This window comes from Gossypium hirsutum, chromosome A03 (genome assembly GCF_007990345.1).
Source record: "Gossypium hirsutum isolate 1008001.06 chromosome A03, Gossypium_hirsutum_v2.1, whole genome shotgun sequence".
Taxonomy (NCBI): domain Eukaryota; kingdom Viridiplantae; phylum Streptophyta; class Magnoliopsida; order Malvales; family Malvaceae; genus Gossypium; species Gossypium hirsutum.
Genome location: NC_053426.1, coordinates 4786624 through 4799242, shown reverse-complemented (window position 1 = coordinate 4799242; position 12619 = coordinate 4786624). Strand labels below are relative to the sequence as shown.

The window sequence follows — 12619 nt, the reverse complement described above, 5'->3', positions numbered from 1 at the left end:
AAAGCGGGACGCAACAGTAGATATTCATTCATTTACCCTCTACTTTGAAAATTCAATGTTTATGGATGAAGAATGATGTCCCATCTCATCTCACCAACCAACTATTTCATTGACTAATGCATGAAAACAGTTTAGAGATGTTTTAGTTGAGGTAAAATAGTACTTCTTAACTTTTTGCTTAAAATATGGAATCCAATTCAATTTCGTCAGTTTTGTACAATCCTCTTAGGTAGAAGGAATTTATGTCTGAAACAATGTAATTGCCCAAGTGAAATGCTTATACGTTGTAAGTGGATAAGAACAACCCTCGTATTCTTCTAACTCATACAATAATTTAATAACACATATATGTAATACGATAAAACACAACATTATCAACTTAAAATGTTAAAACAACGTGCATACATAGGTCTACAAGTTCAACTAATGGCCAGCAGCATCGTCACCATGCTTGAGAGCATCCATTTCTTCCCTGAATTTGGCAATAGCAGCCCTAGGTAGGGAAACCAACACCCTAGCTCCGCCTTTCATTGATTGGTCCAGTTTGCAAGGAGGCAATAAAAACACCAAATCCACGTACCCAAACATGTTCCATGGCAATGGTATCATGTTCACACATCCTTTCCATCCAAAATCTATGTCTTCCACTAGACCCAACCGTCTCCAGTCTGTTATCACCATGATTGCACCACTGGCTGCTTCAAACTTCATGTTTAGTTCCCTCAGTTTCTCGTTAATGCTCATCAAGTTCCATATATAGTCATTGTTGGTAGCAAGCTTTTTGCCCTCCTTGATTTGTTTCACAGCTTTTGTGAGCGACCCTTCATTGAGTTCCTTCCCTGTCATGGATGCATTTGCTGCGGTGAAAGCATTGCCATAGTATCCTTCAGGCAATGGTGGTTTCACAGTGCGTCTCATACCTACAGCCATGGAGAACATTGTTTTTCCATCTGGGTTCAATTTTAATGCTCTGAACCTTGCTCTCCATATATAGGCGGATAGGACCTCAAGGCTGGTCACTGTTTCATCTTTGCTTTCTTTGATCAAATTCATTTTCAAGGCTTTTATGCTGTCTTCGGTTACATAAAAGCAATTATGGACTATGTCAGTAGATGGCAGAAAAGGTGAAGTTGCAGACGAGGCCTTATCGAGCATATATGGAGGGATTGCTTCGATAGGTTTGGCTACCAGTAAGTGCCTATCCCATACTGGTTTAACCGAGGGCTCGTTGTTACCACTTGCAAGCTCAGCCAAGGCTTGAAAGACCTGAGCTGCACCAAAGCCATCGCAAACCGAGTGTGATAAGCTCAAAGCAATGGTGAACCCTCCACATACGAACTTGGTCACCTGCATGACTAAAGGGTGATAACCATCGTCAGATTCTGATGGGAAATCCAATGCAAATTCTTTACCAGTTTTAACGTCTATGCCGTCCAAGTAATTCAACGAAGAGAGCTTGCAATTTGCAGTTGCTACTAAGAAAGGCACCCCATCATCAGTATTGCAAGTGATTCGAAGTTTCCCATCGCTCTCCCTCTTCATCTTCCCTGCTAGTGGATAGTAAAAAACCAAGAGGTTAGAAAGAGCTTCCTTGATTATGGAAGCTGGATCTTTTATCTCTTCTCCCTTAGTACAAAAATCGGCATTTGATTGGTATACGAAAACAGTGTGGCACATGATCTCAAGGTTAAGATCATTGTCAATGGTGGAGAGAGATAGAAGGTGTGAGGGTGTTGGTTTGGAGGGTTTAACGAACACTATGTCTTTTCTATCAACTGAGAACATGATGCTACTGTGGGTTGCCATTGGAGATTTGGGAGAAAAATTCAAAGGTCTAAAGGTGAGGTTTAGATAGGTAATGGAAAATGGAAGTGCTCCATTATATAGAGAGTTTCCATATCATGGTCTTATCCATGTCCAGTACCATTATTACCAGATGACTCGTAAGATGTTAGAGATTACGACGTTGGTAATGATGGGATCTCAATGATTTTTTGTATAAAGTATACCAAGTGGACTTTGCAAAGTAGAAAAACCGCGTCAATAGATGTTGAGTGATAAGAAATTTGTTAGTTTTTTTTATACATGATAACTACAAAATCAAAAGCTGCTGGAAAAAATATCATCGACCTCATGAAAACGTTAAAATATTTCATCATTTGAAGTTTGAAGGAGTTATATGAAAATCTTGATCATTTGAACCCAGAGATGGATTCTGCTGGTCCAGCCTGCAATAGTCTTGTGTTTTGGTTCAGACTGAGATTATTAGCCAATAGCGGCAGACCATTATTAGTGGAGCATGAGCATTGATCGGAAAGATTGGATATCCCACTATAACAGGAGGCAAGTTTCCTCGAGAAAACCATTGATCACCTAATTAATTGACCCCTTACCTTCAGTATATTAATAATAATAATAATAATAAAACACATATCATTATGATACACTCGAACAAAACGAATCTAGACAAAACTAAAAACCCGAAACGTTTTAGGTTTGTTCAATACATTCCTTCAATCAGCCGGTGCCTCAAAAATTGAAAAAGTAGGGTAGCTTGTATAAAGCTCGACCAGCACGTTATGTTATTGATAAATATTCACGTTCTTGGTAAAAAGGGATTTTATTGCAAAATAACTACTGCTAAGAAGAAAAAAGAAGACGATGAAATGATGTAATCATGACCTCTCCTTGGTATCATACCCCTTTTTTTGTACTATATACTATACACGTAGACTCGTATGTGAGTGAGTGAGAGAGAGAGAGAGAGAGAGAGAGAGAGAGAGAGAGGATTATTTCTTCATATAAATGATGAATAAAGATAGAGCAGCTTGCCTGCAACTGCAAGCTAAGCAGCACTAAACAAAATTGTTTGCGTATTATGTTTAGCTTTAGCTAAACAGTGATGTGAAGAGTTGAGAATTACATTTATACAAACAGTACTGTAATATGACCATTATTGATGAAAACCACAAGTTAAGTTTTCAACTGTACTATGAATTGTCATGCAAAAACGACAAAGAAAAAAACCCTGAAATTCTAAGTGCTGGATCAACGTTACAGGTAAGGCTTCTAAAATAAGCCACCCCAGGGTTGAGGTTGTATAATATTAATAATGGAGCATGTTTTCTTTTTCTATGAATGAACATTGGGTAAAAGTATCGCAAGAAAGTTGTGTACCAGGTTGGTGTCCCACTCTAAAAATTCATTGCAAGAGTTGTAAGGTTGAGTGTTAAACTATTGATGCAACGTATTTTGAAACCATGGACTTAACATAGAAAAAACACCAGAACTATGATATTAGCAACTATACAGGTCCTCCAAGGTGAGGTCTTTCCAACACTGAATCCATTTGGATCTAATTATTAACAGAGATAATAGAAAGCAAAATGATGTCCAAACAGACCACTCTAGTTGCCAAAAAAAGCCAGATTTCATCTGTAAGACCATCTCCACTCTTCACCGTCAGTATCATAATCGCTATTACCATGACCAAGATGATTAGAATCGCCATTGATATCATCATAGGGATCAACTTCATATAAAAGGTCTTCATCATAGCCACTCACGCTCCCAACTTCTGAAGATTTGCTACTTCCTTCTCCTGATTGATCAGACGCTTTAGTCTCCTCATCCTCATCCTCGTCCCCTTCCTCTTCCTCTTCCTCTTCCTCCTCTTCGGATGTTTCATCAGGATAATCATTTCTCGGATTATCTTCGGCTGCAAACACCAAAAAAGAATATACAAGTCATACAAGCATCCTAGAATTTGGAGAATTTGGTGACAGAGAGTAGACTCTAAGATTACCATTTGAATCTTCACTATCATATTCTGACTCATATGGCACATCATAGAAATCCTCATCATCCACCTTCACCCTGAAACAAGATCATCCATCAGTTTCTAAGAGAGAGAGAGAGAGAGAGAGAATGCAAGAGCAGATTATACAATACTTACAGTGGGAATGGATTTGAAGCCATATCCTCCTCACCTACACCCAAGTCATTCTTCACAGTGTAGTAGTCATACACATATCCATCTGCATCTGCATGTTAAATAGAAAAGGAAATAATACATCAGATGGTCTTAAGAACATAAACAAAATATCAGCCACCCTGAAGTACTAAAGAGGAAACAAATAATACTAATTCTCTAACGAAACAGCATTGCAGCGGAAAACCAGTAAAATTGGCCCCAAAAAAACCATACATGAAAATTTCCTGTTATGAAAGATCAAAAAGAACGCCAAAAACAATAGCAGCTGAAAGGCCAAATATATTGCAGTCAATAGTAGTTATTCATAAAAGCAATTTACGATCCACAACCTTTTTCAAACATGTAAGCTCGAACATCAGCTTCAATTTCGGCAGCAGCTGCAGGGATAAACTCTCTTAATAGAGGCAAATAACTAGATAAAAGCTCGCGATCTTCCAAGGATTCCTCTCTGCAGTAAAATCAAGGCAACTTAAATCTGTTTCACAATAATTCTTTAACATATAATTTAATGAATTTTAAAACAAACTTACTCAATTTGCATGTTATTAGACTTTTCCTCAACCTCAACACGAACAACATCATAAAAATGGTACATTTCATCAACTGCCTCTTTTTTCCCTCTTCTGCTCCTCCATATTTGTTCAAAACGAGCATTTTTTGCAATTTCCTAAAACAATAGACTTCATGAAACTACAGAAACATGAAAGTAAGAGGAAAAAAAAAATTTCCTTTTTTCCTGTATCACAAGATAGCTGGCTGTGTTAATTACAAACTTAGGAGCCAAATAAAGCAGTAAGCTGCTTAGCTCCGGTGTAAAATTGCACTTGATGCTGACAAACCACTTCAGATTCTCTAGAATTTGGATTAAAATAATAGTACGAACAGGTTTCTACCAGGAAAAGTGTAAGAAAACTTGAGAAGTTTGGTTTTTCTTAGCAACACTAGTCATCAAAATTTTACTTTAGTCTCAAAAAAAGCATGCATTTAACCACTCAAGGTTATGGCATCAATCTCATAGTTTCTGAAGGCCGAGAATTAAAACTACTCATAATATCAAATCATCCTAATCCCTTTTCTTTTAAAAAGGGTAAGCCTTTGCAACATTCTTATCAGAAAATATGAAAACAAGACATAGCCAAACCAGCAGCTTGTTCCACATTAGCTTGATACATGGTCTAAAGCATTCCCAACACACCAGTAAATGTGCTTAATGGATATTCTATTATCTGTATAACTAATTATTTAAGATGGTAGTAATTTCAACTAATATACGATGACAGTGCAGGAATAAACAAGTGGAGTTTACAAGTAGGCATTAGCCCATACTTTTGACACATTTCATAAATCTAGGTTTAAACATTAAATTGAAAGGTAGACAAAGCAAAAAAAAATGCTATCAGATCAACAAAATCAGAACAAAGGATGAAAGCCATAAGATGAACACTAAAGAAAAAATTCTCAAAGATCCATAGTAAACAATAACCAGGATATCTATCTTTTCAAAATGAATAAAGGCATTTTTAGAGACATTAAACTACCTCTTGCTTTTGGATGGATTTAGATAGCTGCTCTTGTCGCTGCAGACATTAAAATCAAAAAGGACAAACATTAGGATAAATAAAGAAGAGACAAGAATCACTAGCAGATTCAAGGAGCAACCATCATTGTGTTGCTTGAAGCGAAATAGAATGAGAGGTTACATAATTGGTTTTCTGAGGGCGCCTTCCTTCCTGACTCTTTGTATTACCCTCAGTAACATCAGCAGAATTCGGCTGTCAAAGAAACCACCGTTAGAGCTTTGTTTGCATGTTCTATGCAGAAGTACATGACAAGAAATTAATGAAAAATACCTTCAAAAAGCAGACTCTAACAAAAGCAAAGGATAAAAGAGAGCATAGTTACATTAACGGCATTTCAGCACCACTTACTATAAAAGATTGCACAATATCAACTGTAGCCTGAGAGCTTGTCAATGTATCCACATGCCGCACAAATACTTTCTTACTCTTCAACTCCTCTAATGCAAAACAACATCATTGCGTCAATTTTAGAAATTTCTAAATTATGGAGCATGCAAATTAAGAATGACCCTTGAATTTAATCGGGAAAAGAGAAACCTCTTTGGGACGATTCAGATATCGATAGTTTCTCAAAATCAGAAAAAGGGCGTTTCAAATGTCTCTCGTTGATTTCCAGCCCTGCAACAGACAACACGAGTATTCCTTAAAGTTTCCAAATTGCATTTTAATTTATAATGGAAGCAAAAGGAAACATAAAAAAGGGTAAAGAAATGAAAGAATGCAAAGAAATGACATACAGAAAGCATCAAGACGAAACTGAGAGGCTTTGCGCTTAACCCTAACAATCACAGGCTTATCGGTCGTCGATTGAGGCGGAGTTGAAGAGCTTTCGCCGTTACTTGCCATGGGTTTTGGTTGGTTGCAAAGAGGTTAGGGTTTAAGCTTCGTTGAGGAAGAATGGGGAGGGGGTTAAGGCTTTAATTAGTCCTCTTTAACTTTCGTGTAAATTCTGAGGGCAAAGCTTTTACATGTGATGGGATATTTGAAAATTATATATTTTTCCAATAGAAATGTGTATACAATCGTTGAACTATCCAGAGATAGCAACAAAGTAGAGCTGAGGTCAATGTTGCTAAATTTATTACCTTCTTTATCGGGCTCGAGTTGAGAAAGTAAATATCAATCACTCCATATCATTTGTCTAAAAAAGTTTACTCGTTTCCTTATATATTCATTTTTTAGAAGTATTGATACGAGCATTCAATAAAAAGGAGAAAGTGATCATGATTAGAGAGTCGATTCACCTATGATAAGCGAAAAATTAAAATTGGATTAGGAGGTTGAAAGAGGCGGAGGAAGATGAAAATAGCTAAGGAAACATTTAGGTTTTTCTTGGGGAGAAAAAAGAGATTTATTTGTCTCTCGTGCTTTAGGTTATATATAGAAGGGCGCCCTTTGTTTGGTAGTGTCACGTAGCCAACAAAACGGATGGTAGGCCAACCTTGCCCGTGCGATTAGTTAGCTGGCAAGATCGTTATAGGTAAGTTATCGTCATGTGTAGTACTATGTGATGTGGTCTTGCTCTTATCTTCTTTTTGTTGAGGTTGCACGAAATTGTTATGCCTTAGTAGTTCCCATGGAGGGTCCACAGTGAATGGTCTCTAGAATGGCTTCAAGATGGCTCGAGGGGAATTCACAAATGGTTCTGGGCAGAGGGGCATCACAAAGGGTATCTAGCGGAAGGTTGCTCATGAGTCGCATATAGTGAGGGGTCATTACCAAGCTATCCCATGTTTCGCCTCGTGTCATTATTGGAGTAGGGGTATAACAAAAAAAAAAACCACCTCATTTGGAGTGAATCGAGTTTGGAATTCATCAAGGGAGTTCAAATTTTGACATCCTAAGCTTAGCTTAAAAATTAGTACCAAAATATATATTTTTTAAAGTTGTATTTTTTTTTGTCACAAGTGTTACCTAAACAATTCTTTCATTACACATTTTACACCAAAATGCCACACAAGATCCAACCAATAATAAACCGCCATGTCATATAAGATTTAAAAGGTTAAATCATTATTTGGGACCTGAACCTAACAACAATTCTCATATTATGGCTTGAACTAGTTTTTGGTTCAAATTAGTCCCTAAACTTGGTAATTGTTCTCATATTGAGGCCTAAAATAGGTAATTGTTCCCGCATTGGGACTTAAACTTTTTTTTCCTTAGTTAGTCCTTGAACTTGACAATCATTCTTGTATTGGAGCTTGAACTTGACAATTGTTCTAACATTGAGACTTAAACTTTAGAGTTTTCAATGAAACATCAATTGCTAACTTAGACAAAAAAAAAATTTAAGCCCCAATGTGAGAACAATTGTCAAGTTCATAAACTAACTTGAACAAAAAAAAGTTCAAACCCCAATGTGGGACTAGTTGCGAAGTTCTTGTCCCGAAAAGTGATTTACCCAAACTTTAAAAAATATTTTTTATTGTTTTATTTTTTTTCTTTTACATTATTTCACTATTTCTTTTTTTTTTCTTTCTTCTTCCTTTATAATATTTTACAATGCACACAATACTCAAAATTCACCCTTTTAAGGTCAAGATGCAAGTTGGACCAAAAATTGGCAAAGGTGTCAATCCCCAGATAGGGGTTAAACTGATTAATCAATGAATCGATACAAACCAGTTGAATCAAACTAAAAAATTTGATTGGACCAATTTTCTATATTTTTAAATATATATTTACTTTTATATATTTTTAATAATTTATTAATCGAATTGGATGAACTGATCAAACAATGAATTGATGGCTGGACCGGTTCGATTTTCATGCTAATTCTAAAAACCTTAATAAAAACTATGAATCCCATATTAAAGCTCATACTTTTAGAAGAAACATAAGATGAGAGAAAGAAGTAAAAAATTAATATAAAGTAAAAATTAATATAATATATATAAAGAGAAAATAATATTTTTTTCTGTCAACAATTTTTAGTTGATTATAATTTTTTAAATAGATTTAATGGTTTGACTAACTATTGAAGTAAGGTAACAACTTGAGAAAAAAGAATGTGGTAACTTCGGTCTACAAAAATGAGAAAAAAAAATGTATAGTTTAGATATCAATTTGTAGATTAAATTTAAAAAAAAAAATTTAACAGTTTAACTAACGGCTATACTAATGTAGTTTAAATACCATTTGTGACCAGAAAGTAATTTAGATACCAAAATGAGAAAAAAAGAATGTATAGTTTAAGTACCAACCGAATTAAGCCTTTATTAAAAAATAAAGCAAAATTAATATATTAAAAGAAATAAAAGTAATATGTATTGAATTAATCATCCTAAAATGGAGAAGTTTAAACAAAATTATAATTGCTGATAGCCTCGAGAGCTTGCTTGAGCCCATAAACCCCCAAGGAAATGGGAATCAGTTTAACTTTGTGTTTCTTCTGCTATTTAGAAGAGGCTAAGAGGAACCTACCAAACCTACTCTATATATTTGCACCACTCTACATCTACCTTCTCAACTATACCAGTAAGAAATTAGGCAAATATGGGTTTTGGGCATAACTTGGTTTTTTCGTATTGAACAAAAAATTATTAAGCCGAAATGGAAAGATTGGCAAACAAGTTCCTGACCACAATTTAGCACTCTATAACATGTATTCTAAGCCTTTCAAGTCAAAATATAGAAAAAAAAAATGCATTCTCCTATCTTAGCTGACCGGTGGTGAATCTTGTGCTATTTACCTCTGCTTCTGTGACCTTCGCATCACTTTTTTCAAGAAGTTTTCTGACTAAGCCAGAGTCTTGATTCATCTGACCCTGCACAGAATCAAATTCGCGAAGGCCGTTCTCATCATCTTGAATACAAGCTAGCAAGTATCAATCAAAATTGTTTAGGCTATTCCTCCTTTCCATTGATTCTAGCATAAATGACAGACAAACATCAAATAATGCTGAAAATTTCAGTGTGTTTTATAGGCTCACTGCAGGTGCAGAAGAAGTTCGCCTAATCGGCAACTTCTCCTTCCACAGCTTCCAAGCATTCCTGACTTCATCCAACTCTGCATCGGGAATGCCTGTGTTAAAATCTAAATTTTCAACCCATTCTTCCCAGGGTGATTTGGAAGGGTCCAAAAATTTTGAAACTTGCGGCAACATTACAGATTTGTAGAACTCATCAACTGCCTTGAGGATTTCTTCTGATTCAACCATCACCAGCATTTCAGGTCTTGTTACATTACCAGGCGCCTTTCTCAATATGAATGTGTTTCCCCTCAAAATTAGAACTTCAGATGGAGCAAGGGGAAGGACAACCCGTGAGAATTTGGCTAGCGATAATGTTAGAATATCTCTTGGGAGCAATTTGCGCTTCACAGCTACGGCAGTTCCAACCATTTTGCGGATCTGGCACAATATACAGTATTTAATGTTATAAACTTTGTAATGTTATAAACTTTGTCAAACAGTTTGCAAAAAGTGCAGGCCACCCTAAGCTTTTGTTCTTTAAATTTCTTCAACACAATGAGGCAACCTTAAATTGCAATTACTGCTTTTAACACTTGAGGAAAATAAGCTTAATTCTAATTCTTTTTTTTTCGGAAACATACTGCAGTAACAATAACAGGAAATATAACATGGCAACAAACGGATGCTTTCTACTTCAATGATTTAAAAAGGTTACCTGATGTAACATGAAAGACTCTCCCCATATGGAAATTTCAACATAATCAAATCCCATTGAATTCTGCAGCTTTCCGCAAGAACAGCGAAAAATTTTTCGAAAGTGGGAAGATGTTATTCTATCTGTCTCGTCAGGTTCATGTAACCATCTTGCTATAACTACCTTAGGACTTTGATCCTTCGAGCCATTGCCCTGACCGTTACAAGAGTCAACCACTGGTTCACCAAAACCACAAGACATTTCCTCATTATTTACTGTACTAGTTTCATCAATCCTTGTATCTTCCTCTACATCACTTTCCTCTATCTCGGAAGTTGATGAGCCATTATGAGATTTAGCTCTTGGTGGACGACCATTTCTGGCAGTTTGCCTAGGAGGAACTCGACTTCTGTACTTGGCTCTTTGAGTGTAATTATGGAAAGGGTGTTCACCCTAAAAAGTATCCACGATAAACAATGAGCAAGCAAATTCTAGCATAACTGAAACAGTAGACCTGAATGAGTATTAAATTAACCCCCGAAATCATAAGAAAAACACACCAGAAAATGGAATCATAGAACAATGAACTAAAGTAAACATGTTTAATATGAAGCAAAATCTTAATTGAGAAGGCAATTCTCCAGGTGAATTTTGAATTGCTCTCCATTGAAAGAAAGTAAATAATAATATATGGCTTCATAAAAGGACAAAGATAAATGACATAATATAACTGATACCTCAAAACAGTTTAATATACTGTTGAAGTCTGATATATGACAATTAGTTTCAGCTTCAGTGAAGTGACTTTTTATTCCAATGATTTCAGCTGGTAGAAGGTAGGAATATTTCCGGAGATTACATTCCCTTCTAGGATCGAAACTCCTAAAAAAGGCGATGATACAGAAAAGAAAGGACGCTCAGAAATGAAATATTTATGTAAAATACTGAAGCAAAAATCCAAATAAACAAACTAGGCTCTCACTTTTGTGAAGGTAATATACTGAAGACTCGGATATTGTCGGGAAGATAAGAGTTAACACAATTAGCCAGGGCAATGCCACTGGGGTCTTCTTTCCAAGCATCTTCAGGTATCTCCATTTTTAAGGAGATCATTGTTGCCAAAGAGTGAACCTAAAATATCCATTGACAATACAAGTTTTGGCAGCACCAACCTCACATCGAGCACATACAAAATAATAACAAGAAACTTACTCCTTTATCTGTTCGGCTGCTTCTGGCCCAGGCAATTTTGTGCAGATCACCATAATTACTGTCACGGATTCCCCCAGCCTTGAAAATGGCAGTTTCCAGTTCATTTTCAATAGCTACATTGCAACATTGCAATCATTAGTATGTTCAGACCCCATACTAGCTATGAAGGAAAAAAAACTGAAATGTAATGGCCTAGTGAGCACCTATAACACAATTAACAGCAACAAAAACAACAGCCAAAAATTGTGATGAAATCATGAAAAGAAAATAATGCCCACTTATAGGCTATGTAAAAAAAAGAAAAAAGAGAGGAGAAAATTGACAATAATTTTTAAATAAACAGATATATTTAATTACAATAGTGGAAGCTGCAACTTACTAGATAGCTCGTGTTCATCTCGCTGCAGTTGAAGACCTATAAATAAGGGAAAAAAACATTGGGTTTTGTTTATATAATAATGAAAAAGAAGGGGAGGTTGAAGAAGGAGCTACCTCTGTAGTCGGTGCCAACGTAGCCGACCCGCATGACAACCTTTTTCTTGCGAAAAGGTTCCCATTTGCAGGCGGAGAGAGGGAGAGGCAGCTCCTTTTCGTCTACTACAGAGGACTGAGCAGTGCAAATGATTCGAAAAGGTTTTACTTTCAAAGGAGGTCTTGGCCTTGGAGTTTTCACCAGCCATGGAGCCAAGGATAGTCTCAGACAAGAAATGGCCATCGCCTTTGGCTGTGGCTGTGGCTATGGCTTTGGGGTTTTTCAGTTCGGTTAAGGCTCCAGAAACACCCAGAGACACTAACAAAGAACAAAAACAGCGGATATAGTTACTTATTGGTAAAATCTCATTTCCAATCCCTCTTAATTTCAATATTGAGTAAATTGGTCTTATAAAAAAATTGCAACAATTTAATTACTGTGAATTTTTTTGAATGAAATCACATCAATTTTAAAAATAAACAAGTAAATAGAATTAATATTTTACATACATAATTTTAATTAATATAATAAATTAAACTTTTAATATTTATATTTTTTATTAATTTGATCCTAATTTTAAAAATAATTTAAAAATTTAAAAAATCTAAAAAAAACAAAAACAATATAGAAAGAAACTTTAGCTTCAAATATGTATATAGATAAAATGTGTGAAATTTGAGCGTTAAATTTATTATTATATCAACCATTATGTAAACTTGATAAAAAAAACATTAATGTTGTGATGAAATA

The 12619-nt window shown here is 35.6% G+C and overlaps 3 protein-coding genes across 3 annotated transcripts; all 3 read right to left on the bottom strand.

Annotated features, from left to right (window-relative positions):
* Nucleotides 1–291: 291 nt before the first annotated feature.
* Nucleotides 292–1864, bottom strand: LOC107935053 (spermidine coumaroyl-CoA acyltransferase). The gene has a single exon (XM_016867597.2). It carries the CDS (start codon nt 1804–1806, stop codon nt 424–426), a length of 1383 nt encoding a protein of 460 aa, XP_016723086.1. The 5' UTR covers nt 1807–1864; the 3' UTR covers nt 292–423.
* Nucleotides 1865–3272: 1408 nt separating this feature from the next.
* LOC107935046 (RNA-directed DNA methylation 4) lies at nt 3273–6708 on the bottom strand. The gene is made up of 10 exons (XM_016867585.2): nt 6312–6708; nt 6112–6192; nt 5923–6011; nt 5695–5766; nt 5533–5571; nt 4525–4661; nt 4324–4442; nt 3956–4043; nt 3806–3876; nt 3273–3718 (listed from the first exon to the last, which is right to left on the bottom strand). The coding sequence occupies exons 1-10, from the start codon at nt 6418–6420 to the stop codon at nt 3432–3434; spliced, it is 1092 nt and encodes a 363-aa protein (XP_016723074.1). The 5' UTR covers nt 6421–6708; the 3' UTR covers nt 3273–3431.
* Nucleotides 6709–8831: 2123 nt separating this feature from the next.
* On the bottom strand, nt 8832–12190 carry LOC107935045 (putative tRNA pseudouridine synthase). Its single transcript, XM_016867583.2, has 7 exons — nt 11890–12190; nt 11777–11812; nt 11398–11510; nt 11168–11316; nt 10923–11067; nt 10207–10638; nt 8832–9929 (listed from the first exon to the last, which is right to left on the bottom strand). The coding sequence occupies exons 1-7, from the start codon at nt 12110–12112 to the stop codon at nt 9498–9500; spliced, it is 1530 nt and encodes a 509-aa protein (XP_016723072.1). The 5' UTR covers nt 12113–12190; the 3' UTR covers nt 8832–9497.
* Between the last annotated feature and the right edge of the window lie 429 nt (nt 12191–12619).

Excerpts from the sequence above, each read along its gene's own strand:
- LOC107935045 (XM_016867583.2), bottom strand. The coding sequence starts at position 12,112 with ATGGCCATTTCTTGTCTGAGACTATCCTTGGCTCCATGGCTGGTGAAA. Across the intron at positions 11,068-11,167 it reads AGTATATTACCTTCACAAAA|GAGTTTCGATCCTAGAAGGG; the intron begins GTGAGAGCCTAG and ends CGCCTTTTTTAG. Across the intron at positions 10,639-10,922 it reads GTATATTAAACTGTTTTGAG|GGTGAACACCCTTTCCATAA; the intron begins GTATCAGTTATA and ends GATACTTTTTAG.
- LOC107935046 (XM_016867585.2), bottom strand. The coding sequence starts at position 6,420 with ATGGCAAGTAACGGCGAAAGCTCTTCAACTCCGCCTCAATCGACGACC. Across the intron at positions 6,012-6,111 it reads ATCTGAATCGTCCCAAAGAG|AGGAGTTGAAGAGTAAGAAA; the intron begins GTTTCTCTTTTC and ends GTTTTGCATTAG. Across the intron at positions 5,572-5,694 it reads GCCCTCAGAAAACCAATTAT|CGACAAGAGCAGCTATCTAA; the intron begins GTAACCTCTCAT and ends TAATGTCTGCAG.
- LOC107935053 (XM_016867597.2), bottom strand. The coding sequence starts at position 1,806 with ATGGCAACCCACAGTAGCATCATGTTCTCAGTTGATAGAAAAGACATA.